This window comes from Pygocentrus nattereri, chromosome 16 (genome assembly GCF_015220715.1).
Source record: "Pygocentrus nattereri isolate fPygNat1 chromosome 16, fPygNat1.pri, whole genome shotgun sequence".
NCBI lineage: Eukaryota > Metazoa > Chordata > Actinopteri > Characiformes > Serrasalmidae > Pygocentrus > Pygocentrus nattereri.
The window spans coordinates 9,251,187-9,276,718 of record NC_051226.1 but is presented as its reverse complement, the minus strand read 5'-3'; the positions used below and the strand labels follow the sequence as shown (position 1 = coordinate 9,276,718).

The 25,532-nt window shown below is 38.4% G+C and overlaps 1 protein-coding gene across 7 annotated transcripts in view; it reads left to right on the top strand.

Annotated features, from left to right (window-relative positions):
* LOC108437395 (NMDA receptor synaptonuclear signaling and neuronal migration factor) overlaps nucleotides 1-9,703 on the top strand; it is a 46,337-nt gene extending 36,634 nt beyond the window's left edge. For all 7 annotated transcript variants that reach the window (XM_037545682.1, XM_037545679.1, XM_037545683.1 and 4 more), the window contains 7 exons: nucleotides 298-381; nucleotides 687-720; nucleotides 1,860-1,930; nucleotides 2,046-2,125; nucleotides 2,254-2,356; nucleotides 6,085-6,160; nucleotides 7,935-9,703. In XM_037545682.1, the coding sequence (XP_037401579.1) occupies nucleotides 298-381; nucleotides 687-720; nucleotides 1,860-1,930; nucleotides 2,046-2,125; nucleotides 2,254-2,356; nucleotides 6,085-6,160; nucleotides 7,935-8,032 (546 nt within the window). In that variant the 3' untranslated portion in view covers nucleotides 8,033-9,703. The remainder of the gene's footprint in view (nucleotides 1-297; nucleotides 382-686; nucleotides 721-1,859; nucleotides 1,931-2,045; nucleotides 2,126-2,253; nucleotides 2,357-6,084; nucleotides 6,161-7,934) is intronic.
* Nucleotides 9,704-25,532: the final 15,829 nt, after the last annotated feature.

The following is a 25,532-nucleotide window of genomic DNA, read 5'->3' as shown; positions in this document are numbered from 1 at the left end:
CTGTTTAGTGTTGTGTGTTACTTATTTTGAGAATAAGCCTTTGGAATGATTAAAAGTGTTCATGCAACCGAGAAAAACTGTAAAACACTTGCGGGGCTCCTTTTGGCATTGTGGCATGAAATCTAAAGTCTAAATGTGGATCTGGGAACTCAACCCCTAATGGGTCAGTTTTTCAGACACTGTTGTTTTCAATAGAGAACCCCCCTTTTCAAAGGGTATTTAGAGATTAGGCACAATCACTGTTTTGATAAATGTTTTGATTGAATATTTTGATTCATTTTCTCCTTCTTTTTTCAGTTGATATCTTCCAAAGTCCCCAAGGCAGAGTATGTCCCGAACATCATTCGGAGGGATGACCCTTCCATTATACCCATACTTTATGTAAGCCTACAGTGCAGAATGCCCTATGATATTGTGTTGAATGCTGCACAGAACCACATTGTAACTGTACAAGCAGGTTTACATATGATAATACTAGCCATTCATGTCCTCTGTATGGCACAACCTTCGTAACTGACTTCAAAGACATTTTATTAGAAAATGATAGAAATTGTGATAGAAATGTACTTTTTTTAACCTTGTATATTAAACATCACATAAATGCAATGTTACAAGTGTCCTTCTGAGCTGACTGCAGTTATTCATTTTTATTAATATTCACTCTTCATTACTGGTTTTGCCTCTAGGATCATGAGCATGCTACATTTGATGATATATTGGGTAGGTAGTGCTGTTTGGTTTGTGTGTATGTGTGTTATGTCTGTGAACCAAATTCTGTTTTGTTGTATTTTTGTCTTTGAGTGACTTTCTGTGCCTGATTGTTTTACATGGAATGGCATTGTATTCACCTTTGCACTGACCTGCATGATGCCTAAAAGAGAAGACTTTGTTATACTGTTGGAAATACAGTTATGTACTGTACATTGAGAGTCTTTAACCTTTAGAAGTCAAGTTATTGCTTTGCTTTTTCTGTTATTTTAATTTAATTACATATTTGCATTTAAAGCTGCACTATGTAAGTTTTGGGGATTTGCAGACCTCTCTGATGGAAATGTGTAATTGCAGGCAACATGCAGAACATTTTATAATGTCAGTTGTGCTTTGGACCCCTTTCCAAGAAGATGAATCTGATGTTTGCTACCCTGTTGACAGAGTATCCATAGGGAACTGAATTATTTACTATTGTTATCATATCTTCATCAGTGCAGTGTTGATTTTGCATTTGATACCTAAAGGTTGAGCTGGACCTTCCTTTTAATGATATATAAACAAGATGTATGAAGAGGCATTAAAATTCCTGTGAAATCAGACCCATAATCATTTTAAATGATTATTTCAGGCTTTACAGGACGACTCACAGCAGAACATGCTAACATCATATTTTAGTGTTATTTCTCCTGACTCAGTAATGCTACTTCTTACAGTTTTAACAAAAAAAACTTACCTAGTGCAGCTTTAATTACAGAGTGAGTTAGAAAATGTGACATCTACATGTATATTTTGTATCAACAGCATGAAGGCCGTACTTCCCACTTTTTTGTTTGTTTTAATGTCAGCAAATGACAAAACAGCAAAAATAAGGGTATTTTTTTCTTTCCACAACACAAGACTGCAAACGTTTCATCGAATCATAACAAAATATTTCCACTTCTTGAAAGTTTAGAATCTACACTTTCACTAGAATTTCTCCTCTTGTTTCAAAGAGCTACAAGTAAATCATATTAGTATCGTATATACTAGTAAATATAACATTATTTTGTTCTAAGGATTAATGTAAAATCAAGAATCGAAAACTGTAATCATGAAAGTTCTGTGGGAGTAACTGTTGGCGCTGATCCTGTGCCGTCTTGTCTCTGTAGAGGAGATTGAGAAGAGATTGACCTCTTACAGGAGAGGCTGCAAGATCTGGCGCATGCTCATCTTCTGTCAGGTGAATTTACAGCACAGAAAGCAAAAGCTTTTTACTTTTTGTATTAAATGTACTTCAGTCTTTGAAAGACTCTTTGCATAAGTTGTATGCATGAGACTCTCTCTCTTCCTGTTAGGGTGGTCCAGGGCATCTGTATCTGCTGAAGAATAAAGTGGCCACTTTTGCCAAGGTGGAGAAAGAGGAGGACATGAGCCAGTGAGTAAAATCAATGCTTCTCTCCGCCTCCAAAATGCAGCACAAATTGGGCTACACAGGCTTTCTCCCCTACAGAGTAAATGTTTTCCTCACTCTTTTTGTGTGCTTGTGTGTGCGTGTGTGTTTAGGTTCTGGAAAAGGCTAAGCCGATTTATGAGTAAGGTGAACCCTGAGCCCAACCTGATCCACATCATGGGCTGCTATGTGCTGGGGAATCCCAATGGAGAGAAGGTACGTGCTTTAGAGTGCATGCTGAGGAGAAACAGCATAACACTGTAAATCAGGTTTAAGGCCAGAGCACACAGACCCAACTAACACCAACATACAGCTACATTCTCAGGTTGGAATTTGTTTTAGAACATTTATAAGAAGAACTGAGCAGCCAAATATAATGTGAATGGGGGAGAGCATTCTAGAACAATAGAAATGTAGGACAATCCAGAAAAAGCATAAATATGGTAGAACATTATAGAACAGTATGAAGAGGGAAGTGGACTTCTAAAACAGCGTGATCTGGGGAGAACATTCTGGAGCAGCGTGAATGATGGAGAACATTCTGGAACAGTGTGCACAAGAGAAAACATTCTAGAGCAATTTCTGGAAAACTTTGTACAGCAGATGAGATTCTAAGGACACTAGAACAGTGGGAATGGGGAGAACATTATTGAACAGTGTGTATGGAGGAGAGCATTCTGTAAGAGTGTGAATCAGGATTGAATCTCCCAGCAGTCACACACAGATATTGCACATGAATCAAGTAGTTGTGTTTGTTGGTGTTTGTCCGGTTGGTGTCCTCTGACCTTAAAGACCTTGAAGAGACTTTTTAAACATCTCACAGTGATCAGTTGAGTCGTCCCCCCATTTAAGAACAAACTGAGGAAAGCTTCATGGCAATATTAAATAAACAGCAGTGTTGAAGAAGAGAGCGCTCATAAACGTCATGTTTGGTCTTACAGAGTGGACGTTCTCTGTAGTTGTGCTTTGGAATTTCGGATTTGTACCTGAGCTGTATGATCACTGGGATAAAGACAAACACAGGGACAACCTCTCATCCACTTCATGTCTGCCTGTATCTCATCTTGAGTCATGGCTCAGAGTTTGGACCTCCTGAGGCCTGGTGTAGCACTAAGTAGCCATGTTTACCCCATACTCTCTCTTGCTCTCTCTCTTGCTCTCTCTCTCTCTCTCTCTCTCTCTCTCTCTCTCTCTCTCTCTCTGAACTCTCTGGACTCTGTCACTCTTTCTTTTTTTTGTCTCACCTCTCAGTCCAAGCCTATCATGTTTGCCAGACTGCGCCTTGTTGGTTATGTAAACCAGAAGCTCTCCTATCTCACTCTGTAGCTGTAACATGCTCACAAACCGCCGTCTGCTGCAATAAAAGTATTAATGACAACAACAACAATAATAATAATATTTACATGGTACTTTTCATGTATTATGCATAATACAATGCAGCTCATATATTATGCATATATAATGCAGCTCACAGTACAAGGTAGGAAACTAAGAAACAGCATACAAGAATAGAAAATGAAGAAGATAGAAGTGTTAAACAGGGAGGGAAGATAGCAATTATAATAATTAGTAAACTTGCATGTTTTCTGCTCTAATAAGGCAAAGTTTTTAATCAGACAGAGAAGATAGCACTTAAAGACTTCCTCTTCTTCCGCCACCTAGACATAGCTTGGATTTTTGTCTGTTAGTATTTGGTATTAGCCTGTGAGACCTGAGGTTTTGCCCCAAGGACATTTTAGTACTGGCCTGGTATCCCGGGGATGCGTTTCTATGGAGATGGCTGTGGCACAAATGACCAAGGCAACGATTAACTTTCCTGTGCGTCATTGCCCATAGGCACGGCTGTTCTTGGGAACTGAGTGTGATTGGCGTGTGTGATGTACTAGTGTGAGGTTGTCAATGTGGGCTGTGATTTGATGGGAAGTTTCAACCTTCAGCATTACTGCACTGTGGGAAATGGAACTTGTCCATCTGATTTCTACTTTTTGATTTTAGCCACAGCCTCATTTCTTGACTTCAGCAGCAACTCTTTAAACAGAATGTTTAAAGTGATGGTTTGGTAAAAAATGAAATGAAAACTATTGATATTCATTAATGAGCACAATTGATATTCATTAATGTGCAGTCTGATATCTCTGTATAGATTAATAATATTCTTCCAATTAGTAGCCTGTGCTTGTCTGTTTGTTGTATTTCGCTTTCCTTGACCATCTCCATGTCCATTTTGTTTCAGTGTTTTATTCATAATTTTATTTCTCAGAACCCAACAATATTAGTATGTTAATGACTTTCAGTGTTAAGTCTGTAATGTAAAAAATGGAAGCATACTGAGATGCTGACCAAGGCTTGTATGCATGTTTAATGTATGCATGTTCATGGATTAATTTGTTTTCTTTCATAATTGTGTATGAAACATAAACCTAAAGCAACATTTGGTGAAGTTCCTATATAAAATAGTTATAAGAGTGTTAGGATGGATGGATGGATGGATGGATGGATGGATGGATGGATGGATGGATGGATTACTTTTTTAATCCCAGAAAGAAAGTTGTCTATTACAGAAGCCAGAAGCACAAAGTACAGTAAAGATATAAGAGTAAAAGTATTGTTGTACATTATTATACAGATACTTAAATAAAATACAATATTATACAAATAATATATACAAAATAAATAATATATACAATCATATGATATTATCATTTGGTGTGTTATCAGTATTTCAAGTGGGAATAAGTTTATGTGGCTTTCAACTAACTAAAGTTACAGGAATGTTTCACTGTGTTAAGCCAGTCTTAGACGACAGACTACATTTGGGGAAAGTGGAAAATGATGTAAATTTAGTCTTTTCCTTAATGTGAAATTCCACCATTTTTTTCTCAATTTCTCAATAATCCAGTCCTTGAGATTTAAACAGAGTCATTCGAGATGGTTTGATATGAAATGGTTCATTGTAGAGAAACTTAAAGGCTCAAACCAGAGGTTGCTATGTCTAAATTGCTAATTTTATTTACTATCAAAATCCAAGAGTGAACCTTCATATGTGTCCTGGGTTTTTATATGTAATGTTGATGATTGTAAAATAGTCATAAAAAGAGGTTTGCTTTGGTGAAAAGTGTGACCTGTGGTTGCCCTACTGCCATAAATGGATACAAATAAATGGATTAAAATACATTTAAGGAGAAATCTTTCTCACAAAACTATCATTAAACAATGCCTCAGACATCAGGCCGTAAATATCTAACCACATCATGTAATAACTTTCTGTGAGGGAGCTTTCAGAGACATTAAACTCTTCAGATGTCTGGTTCCTATCACCACCATTGTGAACAATTGTGACTTGGTAAGTTTCTCTAGAACAGAGCATTTCACACCGAGCCACTCTGAATGACTCTGTTCACGTCTCAGCCATTTAATTATGTAGAATTTTAGAAAAATTGTTGGCATTCTTCTTTAATGTAAAATATGAACCAGTTTAGAATGGCTCCCATTTAGACTCAAATTGCCCAGTACATTTAGTTAAAAATGTATACATGACATTTCAATCCTGACCTCTTAATGATCTTAACCTGCCAAATAATTTTTAAGCCAGAGACCTAAACATGCTCCAGGTTCCAGATCCACTTAAATCCCTGCCTGAATGCAAGCATAATTGATGACTTTGAAGGTTCATCCAGTTCTCCATCCCAGCCAACCATTTTAGAGGCATGAACTTTAGGCCATGCTGTAAAGAGAAAGCCTGCTGTTATTGTGACAGAATTATCCTTTCTTGTAAATGGAGCTGCTCTGGAGAGAGAGAGAGAGAGAGAGAGAGAGAGAGGGAGAGAGAGAGAGAGAGAGAGAGAGAGAGAGAGAGAGATTCATGCTAGCACTTGATTCTACTCAGACTAAAGGGGAAGGAGGGAGAGGATTAATTGGTGTCTGCGCTTATCATGTGCCAACAGCTGTTCCAGAAGCTGAAGAACCTGATGAGGCCTTATTCGGTCACCTTTGAGTCACCGCTGGAGCTGTCCGCACAGGGTGAGGCTAACAGCCCTGCACACTGCACCATTCTGCATGCATGCACAGAGACAGGCTTTTCTCTGTGTCCTCCACTAATATCCCTGCTTTTATATTCTGTGAATTCCACATGGTGATTATTATATGCATTTGTGAACTATTCATGTCACTCATGAAAATATGCAATATTCATTAAAATACACATCAAAACGGTCTACTTAAATGACATTTAAAATGCAGTATTTAAATGGCACATTTTGCTGTTTTAGATGAAAGAATTTGATGTGGTATGTAAACATTCATTTCACAGTTCATATAGTCTCTGCATTGCATGACCACAAGTGTCTTCTGCATTTTCTATGTAATGTTGATAATAAAATGGTGGTAAATCTTAAAAAAAAAAAACATTTTCTATAGATACCATTTCACTTTACAGTGCTCTGCATGAACCTCTCCACCATAAATGTTTAGCCCCTTAAAACCCCATGTTTATTACTTGCTAAGGCTTATTATTAAGTAACTAGAGGGACTACAGTGCAAACTAAGCTGTTCTTAGGTTACAAAAGTGTGTAATAAAACTTTGGGCCTGCCAGTGGGCCCTGACCATTCAAAGGGTTAAAATGTATCCGGCATTAAAGAATGTATTTGTAACCATTTCATGGAATTACTTTGAGATCGCATTTTTTTAGACTTCTGGCTCCTATCACCACCACTGTGGACAACTCTGACTTTCTAAGTTTCTCTATAATGAGAATTTCATGTCATTACTCTGAAAGATTTAGTTTACTTTGTAAAGATTTAATTGTGGAGAAATAATCATTTGTAAAAATGATCAAAGTTCCCTTTAATGGCACAGTAACAAAAACAGTCTATTTGATTCTATGTAGGACTTGGCGATATATCTGAAAATAATTAACAGAATATTTTCAAATTAGCACAGTTAAATATTGTGAATGTTGATTATATAAAATGATATATTGTTTAAAAGTCACATATTAAAAATATAATATTGAGTAACACAACATCTTTTGAAAACTACTTCTGTTCTTTTATTAGATGGTACTGCAAACATAGCTAGCATAGCTGCTCTATGGTAAAACCCAGTCACTTGAGCTTGGTTGTTTTCCACACACTAAAGCAGGCTGAAGTACCAAAGCACATCACGATTTATTTCCGCTTCCCTGCACTCAAGGTAAACTTAACATAAAGTAAGACAGACTATTGCGTGCCCACACACTTACAGACACGTGAACCTTCATTTTCTAACATACTTAGCAAGCTGTTTAGTGGTAAATGAGTGCTCTCTAGATCTCTGTCATATTCCCAACACGGCAATTATCTGATTTCAAGCATTGTCATCAGGTTACGTATCAGTCATCGATGACATCTGATCACATTGGCCCATTGCCCAGGCCTAATTCTAATGGGGAAAAAGAAGTTGCGGCAGGGAATGGTCTTGTAAAACTGAATCATGACTGGTGTTGCTACATAAATCCACATAAATGTCATGAGCGGACCTCAGAGGAAAAATAAAAAACACGCCCCTTCTTAAGAAATTGATATAGTGGGTTTTTCCATTATCGGTCCTAGTTTGTAGTGTTAAAACCTCTCCTTTTCCAATTTCTTCTCCCTGTCCCTCTTTCTCACCTTCTAGCACATTTGATTAAGTAGCGCAGTTAGCATTCAGCTCTACTTAGTACAATACATAATGTGCCATCTGTGCCTGGCACAGAAGGAGCCAGAAAGAGTAGAAACTTAGAGGCGTATCATTTTCTTTCCTCTCTCTATGTCTCAGGAAAGGAGATGATTGAGATGTATTTTGACTTCCGTCTCTATCGGCTGTGGAAGACGCGACAGCACTCGAAGCTGCTGGACTATGAGGACCTGTTGTGACCCAGAGCAGATCAGCGTCCCCCTAAGAAACACCCCATCCCACCAGCTCTCATAAAGAAGGACAGAAACTGGAAGCATAAAAGGAGGACGAAGTGCTGCTGGTTATGTGAGTTAGCCGTTATGTTTTTCAGCTCTTCACTCGAGACCCTGAGCCATTCCGGCAGGACACGGAGTCACGGCAGAGCACAGAGACAAGAGCGGGGATGTGCCAAAGACAGCATTTCCTGTTTGAGTAAGCAAAAAAAAGGACAATACGGTGCGAAATCTGTCTTCGGCGGCGACGTAGACGAATGGAGGCAGACTGTTCCGTTTTTCTATGTAACATATATCTATTTCACTGAGCTCTATCAAAGACAAATGTGCTTACGACAAAAACCAGTCTTATGTCTACTATCAGGCTGTTTTTCGAACCTTTTCGAAAGTACAATGTAGACATAAGAAGAAATAATGCCACTAAAATATAGATGTACATACATCTCATTAATATATAGTGTAGCTATAGTCATGCAAATAACCTAAATGTTGGTGGTACATAATTTATTTTTTGATGTTTATTGTTGTGGTCTTTCTAATGAACTACTTTGAATAACTCAGGTTTTAGCCATTAATGAATATGTTCATTAATCCTCTGTCCAGATGTGTTTGAGAGTCCTTGTTAGGTATTTTGTGTGAAGAATGTATACTCTGCTGACTTGTACATTATCTGTAATCGCTGCAGAAGATGCCAGAGAAGCCAAACTTCTAGCCAAACTTTAAATATGTTTCCCACATTATTGGTTGCATTCAAACCCCTCTCTTTCCTCTTGGCCTCATATCTACAAAACAAACCATTTTAAATGAGTTTTGTTCAAGCTTAGAGGAAACAAAGCCAATAGGAAGTGAATCAGGTGCTTGGTGTGCTACGGTGGATGCCAGACAGTTGTTGACCTCCATTGGGACCTGAAGTGGCAGTTTTTGACCTCATAGCTTAGGTGTAATATTTATCTCCACAGTCCAGCTTAGCAGAGTCAGCAGTTATGAGGCAGCACAGTAGTGCTTTAGAGGTGAACGAATACTGAATGCACTAAAATCTATTTTTGTGAAAAAATTCAAACCTTGTTCATCTAATTTACTCTTACTTCAACTGTTGGGTCATAAATCCATGAATATTAAGTTTGAAGTGATTTAAGGCCTTATGGTTGGGAAGAGAGAAGGGGAGGTAATTATTTGCAAGGAATGTGAAGTAGAGTTCCAGATGTTGGTAAGAATGATTTGGTATGATTATTTTGAAAAATGTATAGGTTGTACATATGTGCTATTCTAGACATATGTAGTACTGTGTAAAAGTCAGAGACCACCCTTCTTTTTTCATTTCCAGTCAAAAAGTAAGTTATGTTCAAATTAACAGAAAATTACACAGAAGCCTCAATGACTAAATGTAATGTCAAATTTTCTAAGTATTGTCCCTTTACAGCTTATATTTTTTGGGGGGGAGACTTCTGCAGGGAGATTTTCCTTGTGTCCAAAGTTCAGTTTTAGAAATTGGTTGTATTTCCTGCTATTCGTCATCCAAGTAATCCCAAACACATTCAGTGATCCTGAGGTCTGGACTCTCAGTGGGTGGTCAGTCCGTTGTTCTAAGAACACCAGCAACTTCTTTATAACTGTTTTTTGTCTATTTCCATTTCTCAGTAAGGGCTTCTTGTCAGCTATGCATCCTTTCAGACTCATTGTGTTGTCTTCGCACAGTGGAAGGATGGACAAAAACACCTGTGGATTTTTTTCAGATCTGAATCAAGAGCAGAGCTGATTTTCTCCTCTCAAAGATGAAAACTTTAAGTACTGTTTATATGATGGTGAGTGTTTTGGTGGTCTACCAGGTCTTTCATGTTATTACAATAATAAGTAATACTTTCCCCGTCCTTATGCAAGTGGATTATGTTATATCTAATCACCTAATATCGGGTATGTTGGATATTCTATCCAGTATATTAGATCTAATTTATAATACAGAAAATATCTAATATCTTCTGAAAAGTGAATAACATTCTTTTAAAGGCAATTTTGAATGAAATTAAATAAATGGCAGGTGTTCTTTGACTTTTACACAGTACTATAAACTGTGTCTCAAAGTCAAGAATGCAGCTGTGGATGTCTTCATTTCTCAGATGTTATGTCACTGTCACATTCTTGTAGAACCTTTTACTTTCTGAGACTTTTAAAGGATTCAACTGGTGGATCCTTTTTAAACTTCAGTCACTCACATTCCTTCACCTACAGCACAAAACCATTCAAGAAAGTGTGAGTAGAGAGATGCTACAGCACCGGAGTTTGTAATGAACTGTTATGAAATGTACATTTTAGCGTAAACAGATATGTGGTTCTGTAAAAACAGAACATTAGCATCAGACAGTTCTATATAATGGTGATTCCGGAAGGACATCATACAGTAAATTGGACTATACGGGCACAGTGATGTGGAATTCTTTACTGGAAACTATACTGTGGATTCAGACTTCTCCTAAGCTGGCAGGACACTTCAAGCGACAAAACACCTAAACAAACTACTGCCTCACATGCTGTGGATCAATAACATCCAGTAGGTCTGTAAGACACAGTTCTACAAAAACAAACCACGTTTTACAAACAAACCAGCCAAAAATACATCTGAAGATCATTTTCATTTCAAGTGTACTGCCAACTTTGGTAAATGTCCAAATGGCATAGACAGTAATATACATATAAGATAATACAATATAGATGTAGCAGCAGTGGTGACACTAAATCAGTAACGCAGGGGGTACGACTGTGACTGATTATTGAGAAGAGCTAAAATTCACATTTTTTAAAAAAGTTTACCTGAAGTATGTGAAGGTTAAGGACATGCTTAATAAAATGTATGCAATTGCTGTTGGTAGTTTTGTGTCTCTGAGCTTGCTGAAAGCTTGAGCCAGGGCAGTTAAATGAGCACAGAATCCTCCAGACCTCTCTGGTCTGCTGGCCAGCTGGGAAACAGACACTTAATGAATTGGCCTGATCCTCCAGCAATTTGAGCCATTTTGGAGCCATCTGTGACTGGCAGTTAGAGTCTGGAGTGTTTACAACTGACAAATAGAGAGAGAGAGAGGTGGGAGGGCGAGTGTACGTGTAAGTGTGCTTGCGGTCACTATCATAGTAACAGGAACATTTAGTTGCGGGAACGCTCCTGTGAAATCTGGTCACCTCAGACATGAACAGATTCCCAAAATGGAGTCCAGTCTGATTCTGTCCTGTCCTCAGCCTTGATTCTGGGCTGCTGTATTGCCTGAGCAGTGATAGCCAAGCTCACACTGTCATGGAATTTCTGGAGGTAATGCTGAGTGTCCAGTTTAAATTACAACACTGTTGTGGAGGCAAATTTAGCACCGTGCTATTATATTGATTACATCACATATAAAATAATATACAAAATAAGTATAATTTGAAAATAGCTGATTATGAGTTAGTCGTCTGTTACAGTTGCTCATTAGACTGAATGGGATTTTTGCCAGTGTTCTACAAACTTGTCCACTAAAGCTTGCAAAAACAGTTGCTATGAAAGAACGCATTTGTGCTCAGAGCATGGAGAGGCCTGTAGAACTCTCTTCATACAACTGCACATTGAAATTGTACCAAATGTTGACATGAGCATAGATGAAGGATGCAGCCATCCTCCGAGTGGCTTGAGACCAGTACATATAGGAGCTGTTGTTTTTTTTGTTGCACATTGAATTAAGGCCAGAGCAAATTGACAAAACATTCTAGAACAGTGTGAATGGGGAGAGAACATTGTAGAACAGTGTGAATAGAGAAAACCTTCTAGGACAGTGTGAATGGAGAGAGAACATTGTAGGACAGTGTGAATGGGGAGAGAACATTGTAGAACAGTGTGAATAGAGAGAACCTTCTAGGACAGTGTGAATGGGGAGAGAACATTGTAGGACAGTGTGAATGGGGAGAGAACATTGTAGAACAGCGTGAATAGAGAGAACCTTCTAGGACAGTGTGAATGGGAAGAGAACATTGTAGAACAGTGTGAATAGAGAGAACCTTCTAGGACAGTATCAGTGGGGTAGAACATTGTAGAAGATTGTAAATGGGGGAGAACATTCTAGAACAGTGTGAATGGGGAGAGAACATTCTAGGACAGTGTGAAGGGGGAGAGAACATTCTAGGACAGTGTGAAGGGGGAGAGAACATTGTAGTACACTGTGAATGGAGAGAACCTTCTAGGACAGTGTCAATGGGGGAGAACATTGTAGAACAGTGTGAATTGAGGAGAATATTCTGGATTCTCCTGACATTCAAACACAGGTGCGGCACACTGACCGAGCGCTTGTGTTTGCTAGTGTTTGTTTGGTTGATGTGCTCTGGCCTGTAGCATCACTGAGGGAATGTAAGAGAGGGAACAGATTTACTGTTTGAAACTGTCTGCTGATGTAGCAATATCTGTGACATTTGTTTACATTAACACTGATTTTTCTTGTAAATGATGTTTTAGTGCTTTTTATTATTCATATGCTCTTTCCCTCTTAAGTCTACAGACTCTTAACTAGTCATTAGCTTTTCCTTTGCTATCCTTGAGAGAACGGCAGTGGTTCTAATATGTGCAATCTTTGAATGGTGGATCTTTGAATTCTTGATAGAAACTTTAAAACTCTCGCATTACCAAGAACATTAAAGCAGACTTAAAGAATAAACTCTACTGACAAAGCATCCTGGTGATCGCTTTGCTGCTTCAGTACTGTAGCTCCTTTAGCACATTTTTTATCATATTTTTATTTGATCTGATGGCTTCAGTCTGATACGCATATGTTTTGTTCTGATTTTAATGCCATCATCAAAGCCACTGGATGAAAATGGTTCAAATTAGTAATATTTAGTATTGGGATTGCACTATTATTTTGATTCATGAATTATTTTATCACAAAACCAGTATTATACAAGATATTTTGTATTGAACTTTATGGACTGTTTTGTTTTTTTTCTGATTCCTTGTCATTGTTTGGCACACATTGTATTCACAACTGTGTCTTGTGTTTAACTGCCCACAGGGATCATAGAGGAGGAGAGTTTTAGATGGAGCTAATAATAATCAGATGAAGAGGTGGATAACAGCATATCGGAACTGCTGGAGTTTAACCATTTTTACCCAAGTCATTGTTTTCAGCTCTGCTTAAACTCCTTCAATTCTATTGCTGTGTTTACATGTCGGTGTTGAAGAAACCATTGTTCCATGCCTCACAGCTGTGCACAACCAATGGCAGTATGCAGCCATACAGAAACGTTGCCATGGTTACACTTCTCATTTTTGTAGTATTATATTAGGTGCTCCCAGACTTCAACAATGAGACGGTCAGTGTGTGTGGCTCTCAAAAAATCAGCATACAGTATCACACCTTCACGGTCAGTGGTTGATTTAACTCTTGACGGATATTTCCCCTGACCACTGCGGTACTCTGCCAATTTTCCATCATCTGTCCATTGAAAACAATGGAACATACCACCATGATGTGAAAGCAGCATTAGGGCCATACATGGGTCCACACTTCAGTCCCTCAGCATTAGATATATGATAATATATAATAATAATTTATATATATATATATATATATATATATATATATATATATATATATATATATATAGTTTCATAGTAGTTCCCAAATCACACTGAATGTGTCATATGGTTAATAACTACATATTAAGCCTAAGGTTTAAAGGAATACTCAGCCACTTTCTATCTGCTGCATGTGGAGCACCCAGTTGATTAACATGGACTATCATTTATCCCTAGAACACCTGTTGCCTTGAAACGCACTCATTAAAGAAATCAATGGGCAGGTGCTTCTCTGTTTTACCGGAATCTAAATTATGTTCATGACTCGGGAAATTTCAGCCCACAGATAACTCACGAATAAAACTGATTAAATTAGAAAAAATAAAACCTTTGTAATGTACATTTGGAAAACCTGCTTTCCAAATGTTTCACATGCCGGTCAGCATTGGTATGGTCATGTGCAGTTATTACACTAATGTCACTTCCACAGCTCGCAGAGGCCTTGGGTTCAATATGGATCAAATAACAAGCCTACCTGCAGTCTGATAGACAGAATGAAGCACTTCATGCAGTAAATGCAGTGGTTACAACAAAAATGGCAAAGCAGCTTGAAAACACACACCAGAATGTAACAGTGTCACCTTCTGAAGTGGAACAGAAGCTTGAATATGAAGCCAATTTTAGCTTCAGCTGTTTCAAGCTGTTGTGCCTGTTCCCTTTAAACACTGTATTTGCTGCATGTAGTACTTTAGATCTGTCCTTTAGACTGAAGGTTTTCTCTGTAATGTAAGGCTCGGTACTTGAAGCCTTGTTGAACCTCACAAGTTTAAGTAAATACAGGCCTGCTTGTATTACAAAGCACTTTTGTGAAATGCAGCTAACAGCGAAACTGAAATTTCTACTAAAAACTTGAGAGTCAACTCGACTGTCATATATCGATTGTGCACTACAGATGTAGTAGACAGAGCTTAAGCTGAAAAGTACGCGAGTATTCCTTTAAGGGGTTAATGGTGGGGCCCTGATTTGGATATGTATGCATAAAACTCTTGAGATTTCTGTCCAGATGCCCTTCTGGACTGGATAAACTGATGCAGTCCCCTCTCTGGCTCTGGTCCTTCTCTCTGAGGTCCTCATGTGCGTGTCTCTGTGTTGAAATCTGGCCATGTGGGGATGGAGATTAACAGCAGCACAGCTGGCCCAGTGTTGATTGTGTTTATTAGAAGATGATTGATGGTCCTCAGCATGTGCAGGGCTCCAAGCTCTCTTCATCTCACACCAGATTGGGTTTCTTGCCCGATCTGATTGAAGAGCTGACCCTGGATGAATTCAGTGTCTTTATGGTTTCTTCTTTCACACTGAATAATCAGAATCAATTCTCTCAGCATCTTAAATGAAGAAGAGTATACCGTCGAACATAACTGATTCATTTTTTTTAAAACAATTTTTTAATGAGGTAGATATTGTAGATATGAGCTACTTAAACATATAACAAATGGTGTTGGTTATCTCATTTGAAATAAATCACAACCGCATATTTGTGTGTGGTGCACTGCATTGTATAACTGTGTCATTGTACTGGGGAGTAAATTGGAGTATGAAGATTGCAGTTGCAGTACTAAAAGCATTTTGAATGTGAGACATTCTGCCATGCTGGCACTGGACAGGTGCATAATGTTTCTTATGCTTTTTTTCTAGTAAAATGTTCTGTTTCAACCAAAACTGATCAGCTCGTTTTTTTCTTCTTCTTCTTGCTTATCTCTGTCTGTGTCCAGCAATTTGCTTAAAAGGCGCATATCCTACACTTCATATGCATTTTACTCTCCCCTTTATGAAATTTGTATGGTTTTCTGCTTTAAGAAATTCAATCATTTTCATACGATCATTCCCAAACCCTCTTTATCCCAGGAAATTTTTCTTACTGTGCCTTTAAGACTGATATATGTAAATGATCTCTGCTTTGATTGGCTGCCTTGTACTGCGCCTTATTTAAAAAGCAGTCCAGGTTTACACTCTGCTTAAACATTCAGCATAAATGGGCAGGGCTTAAACTGCTGTATGCTGAATAGGCAGTAGTGCCTAAATGCATTTTGGTTTTTGTGACATCACAAAAACAGTTAAACATTACATACATTCCATAAATAGACTGTGGAGTGAACAGTACTTTTAATGAACTTTGTCTTTACATTCTTCAACAAATTCTTATTTTTCATAAAACAATGATATTGCCCTTTAAAGGGGAATTTCATCGATTTTTTTAAATTTTGGGTTGTAAACTGTATAGTGGTGGGGATAGAAACCAGTAGTCAAAATGTCTGCAACACAAATGTGGCCATTTGATTTACTATCCAAAATGATCAGTGAAGCTACATAAAACAAAATCATAAAAAAATGAAGAAAATATGTTTTTGGTAATTATTTTGCCTTATAACACCTGTCATGTACCTCTCCACCATGAATATATTTAATACAATATGTTTTAGCCTCAAAACTATCATAAAACAATGTTTCAGGCATCGTGCAGCACATTCATAACCACATCATGTAATAACTCTTTTGTGAGGGAACTTTTAACGGCTTTAAACCCTTCAGACATCTGGTTCCTATCACTACCACTGTGAACAATTCCAACTCTGTAAGTTTCTCTAGAATGGAGCATTTCACATCCAAGCACTCTGAATGAGTGTTTATAGCTTAACCATGTCATTATGCAGAAATTTGCTAAATCAGTGGAATACCCCTTTAATGCTACACAAATGCCCCCCTGCTCTCTTTTGTTCTCTCTCTTTCTGTTTCTCTCATTTAATATCTTTTTTTCTCAGGATGCATACACTGTGCTGAAGCCCACAGTAAACACGTTTCTTGTAAACAAGCCTGAATGAATTATCAAGCTGAGCTCAGTAAGGGGGCTGGAGCATCAAGAGCTAACATCAATCAGAGCTCCGCCGAGGGTCCCTTAGAAGGAATAAGCTCATATCGTGCTGGGAGTGTTCTTGGGTGAGGGTGAGGGTTCTAATTTAAAAAAACTGGAACTATGAAATGAACAGACCTCTTGAATGCAAGATATGTGCGGCTCTTACCACAGCGCCACTGAGGACTTCATGTAGTCACAGAATCTGCATACCTAATTGAAATTGCTGCTTGTTTTTTGAGGCTAAATTCGAAATAAGTCCACTTTAATGAGCCAATGCTCATTAAAGATAATGAGTCCGAGAACTTCATTAGTGTTCAAAGTATGTGTAAGGCCTCATTATGTAATAATGCTGCAATAACAGCATTTGAACTCAGTTTTGATGTGCATTATTGTGGAGACACAGGCCACGGCTGGATTTCACTGATCAGTGGTTGCTTGCATGGCATCTTAAATCATAAGTAATTTTTGACCATAAGTTGTCAATTACACATCCCTTTAGCTTAAGGGCAAACTGAGTTTAAGATCTTGAGTTTAATCATTTAAGTTGTCTGTCAAAACTATTTGAAATTTACTTACATGGGAACTTCATAACACATGCATAAGCACTGAATAACAATTTTATAAAGCAATGTAAGAATGTTCATAAACAGCTTATGCCAGAAATTGCGTGATGATATAAAATATTTTAAGAAGTAAATGACACTATATTGACTTAAGAGCCTCTAAACCAAAGTGATAGATATTTTTCCCATTTATTACTCTGTTATGAAGCGTCATTCCAAAGTTATGGAACTTAACAAGGTGGAGGCCTAGTTAGGAATGCCGTATGTATCCCATTATGTATATTTCTAGAGTTAAAGTACAAAAATACAGTTTCTATTAAGTCTAGTATTAGGTTTGTGTGGCTGCAAACATGAACATATAACTCTATTTCTCATGTCCACAAACATACATGGCCTCCTAATAGAAATTGCAAAATAATATCATGTACTATGTACAGTAACCCTTAGCAAAAGTACCTTTGATGCTTAAGTTCATTTAAAAGCAAGTTATTTTACACTTTGAATTCAAGTAGAAATACAGACAAGGGACTTCTACCCTTACTGGAGCACAGATGTTTTATGTGTAAATATGTATATTCATACATATGAAAATAAGTATGTAAATGATTACTAAATACTACATAAAGGTGTCTTACATGAATCAAATGCCTGTTACGTTAGTTTAAGGCCCCTCATGTCATTCACTGTCATTTACTTTTTATATTTAATGTCATCTTGTGAGCAGTGAGGTAAGCTGTTCATAAATATTCGGGCATTGCCTTATGCTTTATCATTATTCAATGCGTTTGCATGTGCTTATATCCCTACATAGGTAGCCTTCCAATAAAATGTTACCAGTTTTTGTAAGAGCTGTCAAAAAGTGCATAACTATAAGACCGTAAGAGCTAAGCCTTCAATTCAGGCCTTAAATCTCAAAACTCGGTCAAAACCGAGGGAAAAAAAAAACACCTTTGATGCTAATTTCTGTTAGCATTCTTATGGGAATTGAATAGTATGTTAGCGCTGAGCTAACAGCAAATCACATGAACATTTTTTTATCCACTCGGGATTAAATGTAGACATTTGAAACTTGCAAATGGCATTACATTTCAAGCTTATAACAGACATTAAGTTAAGTGATACTTTTTTAATCCCACAAACGGGGAAATTCCACCTCTGCATTTAACCCATCCGTGAAGTGAAACACCACATACACAGACTAGGGGGCACTTGCCCGGAGCAGTGGGCAGCCCTATGCACAGTGTCTGGGGAGCAATTGGGGATTAGGTGTCTTGCTCAAGGATACCTCAGTCATGGACTGTCGGCACAGTTAAATACATTAAATATGTTAAATATATTAACATATATTTTACTTTTCTTTCAGAGCCTTAAGAGCCCCCCCGAAACCCACTGGTCAGGCTACCGCGATTCACAGTCAGTGATGTATTTTGGAATTACAGAAGTCCTAGAGTGATGTTTTTCTCACAAAATTGGTCCTGCCTATCATTAAGCCTTCTCTGAAGGCCTACATTATTCTCTGAGGGCTGAAGCAGGCTTTTATTTTAAGTGCATTTTCAGTCACCAGGCTTTTTATTCTTTTACTCAGCATAGGAAGACCTGTCAAAATTATCTGTGGTAATGGACAGTATGACACAAATGCAGCAGATATAGATTAAGTTGAAAATCTCTAGAGTGCTCCTTTAAAGAAGTGTAATGCCATGCATGCAGGTGCAGCCTTTAGCTTGGGTGACTGTAAACCTGAAGTATTTAACTCAATAAATATTGAAAATGTATTATGCAAGTGGCCACAGGAGTGCAGGAATGGAGGAATAAAGAAACTCAGGAGAGTGAGTCCCGGGCCCTTTCTCTGCCTGAACTGGAACTGAGCCAGCTGTCTAGTGAAAGTGAGAACAGTGATAAGGTGATAAATCTCTGGGCTCTGCTGTTCGCTGCACTGCCGGAAGACAGACGGCAGGCCGTGACAGGCTGTCAGCGGCCAGCCGCCGGCCTCAGCCTGTCAAGGTCAGCAGGTCCCTGCAGTGCTCTGTGGCCTTCCCCCAGCATCACATACAGCCTCTAAGCAGAGGGATGCATGGGAATCTAATACATCCAGCATTTTATAAATAAACTGGACTTTAATCAAGGCTGTAGTACCATTTTGGGGGTTTTAAATGTATTACAGTTTGGGGTTTAAACAGACTGTTAAACAGTCTGCAGTTCATTCTGCACCAAAACAGGTGCTTCTTTTGTTATGCTGTCAAACTTGTAAAATAAGAAGAACTATATTTTAAAAAGGTTCTAGACAGAACCATATACAATACATTCTTCATCAATCTGAAGAACCTTTTCACCATGCAAAGGACCCTTTAAGCCTGGCACACTAAGCTGGGGACCTTTCAGACCAAAGTGTTTTGTAGCTTAGCTTTTACCCTCATCCAGTACTCTAAATTCAGTTCATGAAGGCTTTGCTAATTAGCTGATGGGCTGAATCAGGTGTGTTTAATGAGTGCTGAAGTCTGCAGTGTTCTGGACCCTGAGGACTGGAGCCTGGCACATCCTTTAAGCCTTCAAATGGTTCTGAGAGTGTTCAAGGTTCTTCACAGAACCTTTGTCTTCACTAAATAAGCCTTGAAGAACCAGCTTTGTTTAAGAGTGTAGGCTTTAGCCAATGCTGTATTATATATATATATATATATATATATATATATATATATATAAGGTTTTTGATTTTATAGCCCTCAGTTCTTCAACTGATATCATCTTTATCCATTTTAGTACTTTAATATCTAAGAATGCACTGTAGTGAGTTGTTAAAGTGGACCAGAAGGATTAGCTCTGCCAATTTTGTTCTGTGGAGCAGCTTTTTTTATGTCTGCAATTTGTCCAAATTGTCTCACAGTGCTCTTTACTGTGGTTTTCATTCAAAGTGACCAATCCCTCTTGCTGCATTTCCAGCAGCAAAGATTATATTATATCCACACCATTGTCCTGCTGCCCTCTTAATGCGTGTGGCTGGTGATGCCAAGTGTGTCCATTAAGTTTTAGTCAGTAGAAACTGTTCAGAGTGCATCCTCAGGCATCCTTTCACCTGTTTTTATTTCTTGTTCTATCTTTCTGTTGTCTCAGCTCTTTCTTTCTCTCTCGAGGTCAAAGCCGTTCTCTTTTTAAATGAGTGGACCAGATGACAGCAAAGGAAAGAAAGTATTAAAGGAAAGATTATGTCAAAATGAAAGGAGCCCAGAAAAAAAAAACCTTTGCATCTGCAGAAGTCTGCACTTTTTACACTGCTGAGTTGCTATTTATCCACCTTTATTCCACCAGTCGCCTAGTAAACAATTAAACATGGCATCTGAGTCTGTGTTCCTTCTACAATCAGCACAGCATGCTTGCTGATGCAGGAATCTTATCCTACACGCGCCACACGAGACCCAGTAGCGGGGCGTTCATGCAGTTTTCTAGAACCATTTCCCCTCAGGAAAAAACAGAAAAGGCCATTTATAACTCTGCTCTTTCTTAGCCGAGTCAGAGGCCCCTGGAGCTGCAGTAATTATAGTATCGCGAAACATGCAATTTTCAAACACAATGCCCTAATACGGGCTTCAAAAGAGTAATAGTGATGTCTTATTTAACTGTTCTACATGTGCTCTAGTTTCATGCCTGTGCAAAGCAATAAGCAGCTAAATTAATCAGCAAATTCGTTTGTCACAGCAAATCTGTCACAGAGCTTTGCACAGTTTGTCAAAGCCTCTTTTAAAGAGATAAACACACTTACAGACGCCATTTAGAAAACAAAACTGCAGTCAGTGGCTTCCGACTGCGCGTAAAAAATGTAAGACTCCACAAAGTCTTAAAGGAATGGTTTGCTAAAAACTCAAATTTACACAATTTCCCACTCACTCCAGATGTAGTCAATGAGCCAAGACATGTTTGGTGTCCATAATTTGCTTCTTTAGCGCTGGAGCTACGAGGCCAACGTTGCTGACAAACAGCAGAAGTCAATAGACACCCAAATCCTTTTGTGTAAATAGACTTCTTAAGTCATTCTGTGGTTATTCTACCCATATTAGAAACCCTGCTTCTAAGCAGAAAGCAAAAATGAAACAGTGTTTACAAATATCTCCCTGTGCTGAACAAAAATGTTCCAATCCCAATATATTTTGTTCTATGTACATTTTTCGGTGGCATGTTATTTTGTGTGGCCCTTTCAGATGAAAACAAAAAAACACTCCACGGACTCTCAGTAACATGTCAAAAATATATGTGGGGTAGGATTAGGGCCAGGGTTAGAATTAGGTTTGGGTTGCGGTGAAAGGGTTAGGATTAGGGCCAGGGTTAGGATTAGGTTTGGGTTGCGGTGAAGGTTAGCGTTAGGATTAGGACCAGGGTTAGGATTAGGTTTGGGTTGAGGTGAAGGTTAGGTTTAGGATTATGACCAGGGTTAGGATTAGGTTTGGGTTGAGGTGAAGGTTAGGTTTAGGATTAGGGCCAGGGTTAGGATTAGGTTTGGGTTGAGGTGAAGGTTAGGTTTAGGATTAGGGCCAGGGTTAGGATTAGGTTTCAGTTGAGGTGAAGGTTAGCGTTAGGATTAGGACCAGGGTTAGGATTAGGTTTCGGTTGAGGTGAAGGTTAGGTTTAGGATTAGGGCCAGGGTTAGGATTAGGTTTCGGTTGAGGTGAAGGTTAGGTTTAGGATTAGGGCCAGGGTTAGGATTAGGTTTCGGTTGAGGTGAAGGTTAGGTTTAGGATTAGGGCCAGGGTTAGGATTAGGTTTCGGTTGAGGTGAAGGTTAGGTTTAGGATTAGGGCCAGGGTTAGGATTAGGTTTCGGTTGAGGTGAAGGTTAGGTTTAGGATTAGGGCCAGGGTTAGGATTAGGTTTTGCATAACGAAAGTAACATATTAACAGTACATCTATTTACTGTAAGAAACAGAACATCTACAAGATATTTACTTCAATGTATTCAGATGCTTCACTACTGCGACTTCACTGATGTCCTGTTGATGTATTACAGATAATCTGTTAAGAGTTTATTAACCATCTATAAAGGACCACTCCAAATAAAGTGTTACCTACAGTATTTTTCCCCTGAGTGTCACAGGGTCCTCTAAATTATAAAGTCATTTAGCAGCCAAGATTCAAATCACGCTACAAAGCTAACACTCTTGCCAACTGCAATGGCATTACAGGAAAGAAGGTCTGCTGTTAAACACTGTCAACACCAGCTACTCAAACTGCAGCCTTAAACTGCCAAAGCAACTCACTAAGCACATTTGACAAAGCTTGCTGGTTTGTGTGGTTTGTTTTGGTGAGTCCGTGAGTTTTATGAGGTCAGGTCATTGTGCAGCAGTGTTCGTTTGCACATAGCAACATCTGTATTTCAGCTCCTTAATAGTCTTGTAACATTTTTGTTTAGCACAGCACTTCCAACACTGCCTGCTCCCAGTGTACAGCTACATGGTGACGTTTGGTCTTTTTTTTGTTCACTGTAAGTCATACTGTGTCCTAAGCCACACTGACAAGTCTGTGTGAGCTTAATTAAGAGCTGGACATGATTTGACAGTTTTGGGTTGTATTTTACAGTAAAGATTTGGGTTAATATTGACTCCTAGCATTAGTGTTTATTAGCTGCATTAGCGTTGTAGCTATATGGCTAACCTAAAGAAGCAAAATGTGGACACCAAACGTGTCTTGGCTGAACAACTACATATGGGATAAGTGGAAAATTGTGTTAGATTTTTAGGCATTTTTAGATTACTTTAAGGCCTTAACATTCCAGGCTTCTTACATACTAAGGCTTATTCTTCATTAGCTGCAGGGACTTCAATGCAAACTAATGGAGCTTTTCTTAAGTTATAGAAGTGTGTAATAAAACTTTGGCTTGGTAAGGGATTAAGATAGTGTGCCAAAAAAATAATAGCAATTGAAGGGTTTCCTTCCAAGCTGCATTATGAACCACTTTTCAGTCATTTCCTTTCTTTTTTTTCTTCTGGTTTCTTTATAATATGCCAGCAGTTATTCTTTTCAAAAACTTGTTACACTCAAAATTATTACAAATGAATATACAGAATTTTGGAATGAGTCTTCAACCCCTCCCCCTTTTAACTTAATGTTTAATAGCCATGTTTTCCTTCATCACCATCATTTCATTCCCCATCTGCTGGACCGCCATGTTCAACACACATCAAATATCATGCTGGGTTCAGCACTGAGTGACCAAAAATTAGCTGTTAAACATTCAGCAAAGGGTATTAAAAGGGAATTGCCCCATTTTTCTGTAGTAACAGCCTCTACTCTTCCGAGAAAGCTTTACACTAGATATCAGAACATTGCTGTGTGGATATGATTGCATTTAGCCACGAAAGCATTAGTGAGGTTGGGTACTGATGTTGCATGTCTAGTTCTGGATCACAAACACCACACCATACCAACTCAATTCCAAATGTACTGGATGGAGCTCCATCACTCCAGAGAATGCAGTTCCACTGTTTCATGGTCCAATGCTGGTGGGCATTATAGCTCTCTAGCTGCCACTTGGCATTGGGCATGGTAACCTTAGGCTCACGTGCAGCTGCTCCAGAGTGTCCCACTCTATTGGCAATACTTTTCTATGGAGATTATATAAGCTGTATGTGTGCAGCTGAATGCCTGTGTCAGCAATAGGTGCACATTAAAGAGCTGAATTCACTAAATAGAAGGGGTGTTTGAATACTTTTGGAAATGTATGGTGTATTTACATTCACAAGTTTGAGTGCGGAAAAAGAACGTTTACACAATTTTTAATAAAGCACTATTGGAAAAGTCATATAAATTTCACACGTGAATAAACATACACTGTGTTTGCACATTTAAGATTGAAACTGTGTTATTGTGTAAACGAAATACTTGCACATGCATGGTTTTTGCACAATTCACATGTGAAATATGTGCGACTTTTTCATGAGTGCTACCTTTGGCATGTATTTCTTAAATGAAATGTGGTTTCTGCTCATTGTAAATTCTCCATCATAACTCGTAGCTGTTTTTTATTGCCTTGTTTTCGCTGGGGGTTTCAAACTGCTGGTGGCCTCCAAATTGATTTTTCTGCTCCACATTTATCAATTAACTGACAGTCATGTCATCCAGACCATGACTCTCATCCTATGGGGTTCAGAAACTCCAATCTATCTTCAGATGTGTGCCTTCAACAGAGCAGTGTATCTGTGGCCTCATATAAACTTCAATTACAGACTAAACACAGCCAGTAATGTAAGATCCAGTATTAGAGCAGCAAAGCAGAGCTGAGGCAGCATACGAATATCTCCACTCTCATGCAGTCTTGACTGTAATTCACTACAAATCAAACTCTATTTCCACAAGCGCCCTTATCCTAAAGCCTTTCAGCTAAGCCCAAAGGTCTCTGCTTTCAGAATTGAAGCCTGAAGGCTAATGTGAGATGTGAGCAGTAATTTATTATGATTCATGTCCAGAATAATTATGGTAAAATAATCAAAGGTCGGAGAATGGTATGTGCTTGTTTTTGTACATTTGCAGGACAAAAATATCCTGACTTTGTAGAAAAAAATATTCTAACACCCCAAAAATGTCTTTGTTTAAAAATAATTAGAAGTTTTTTTTTCCTCGACACTTAAAAAATAATAACATAATGCCTTGACTGGAAATCATATGTATATATGAAAAATATGTGGAACATATTATTACTTATATACAGTCCCCTAAATGTTGGTGCTCCTGGTAAACATGTGCAAAACAGACTGTTAAAAACGTTGTTAACTTATCCTTTTCATTTCATTCAAAATAGTACAATGGGGAAAAAACCTAAATCTTATCAGAAAACATTTTTCTCAAAATTTTCTATTGGCACCCCTTCATTTAGTACTTTGTATAGCCTCTGTTACTGGTATAGGGCCCTACAGTATACCAATAAGAGTCCTTGGGCAAGACTCCTAACACTACTTTTGCCTACTCGTGCAAACTGATTAAACTCTAAGTTGCTCTGGATAAGAGTGTGTGCCAAAAGCTGCAAAAGGCAGATTGGGTTTATGCCACATCTTGACCCGTATCTGGTTAATTTTATGCATTGCACTGTTGCCGCGATTGGCTAATTTGATAACTGCACGACAAAGAGCCATACAGGGGTTCCTGTTAAAGTTGCCAGCATGTCTGTTACACGCTCTGTTTTGTAGCCATGTGCTTGTGTTTTTGTTTTGGTTCTTGTGTTGTAGCCTTTATCTAGCCCTTTGTTTCAGTCAGTGTCTGTCTGGTCTACTCGCCTCTTTGTCTGATGTAGTGGTGCTTTCCCTGCCTCGTGGTTTGTTTGCTCTTTGTGTTGTTGTTTAAGCCTTGTAGTTAGTTACTTTGTACTTTTCTAGTTTGTTTGGTTATTAAAGTCTGCTTGCACTTTTATCCAGCCTCCCTGCTCAATCCATACATGACAGAGCGAGTGCATATATTACGCTATGACCCCTCATCCTGAAAATTACAGCACCACAGGA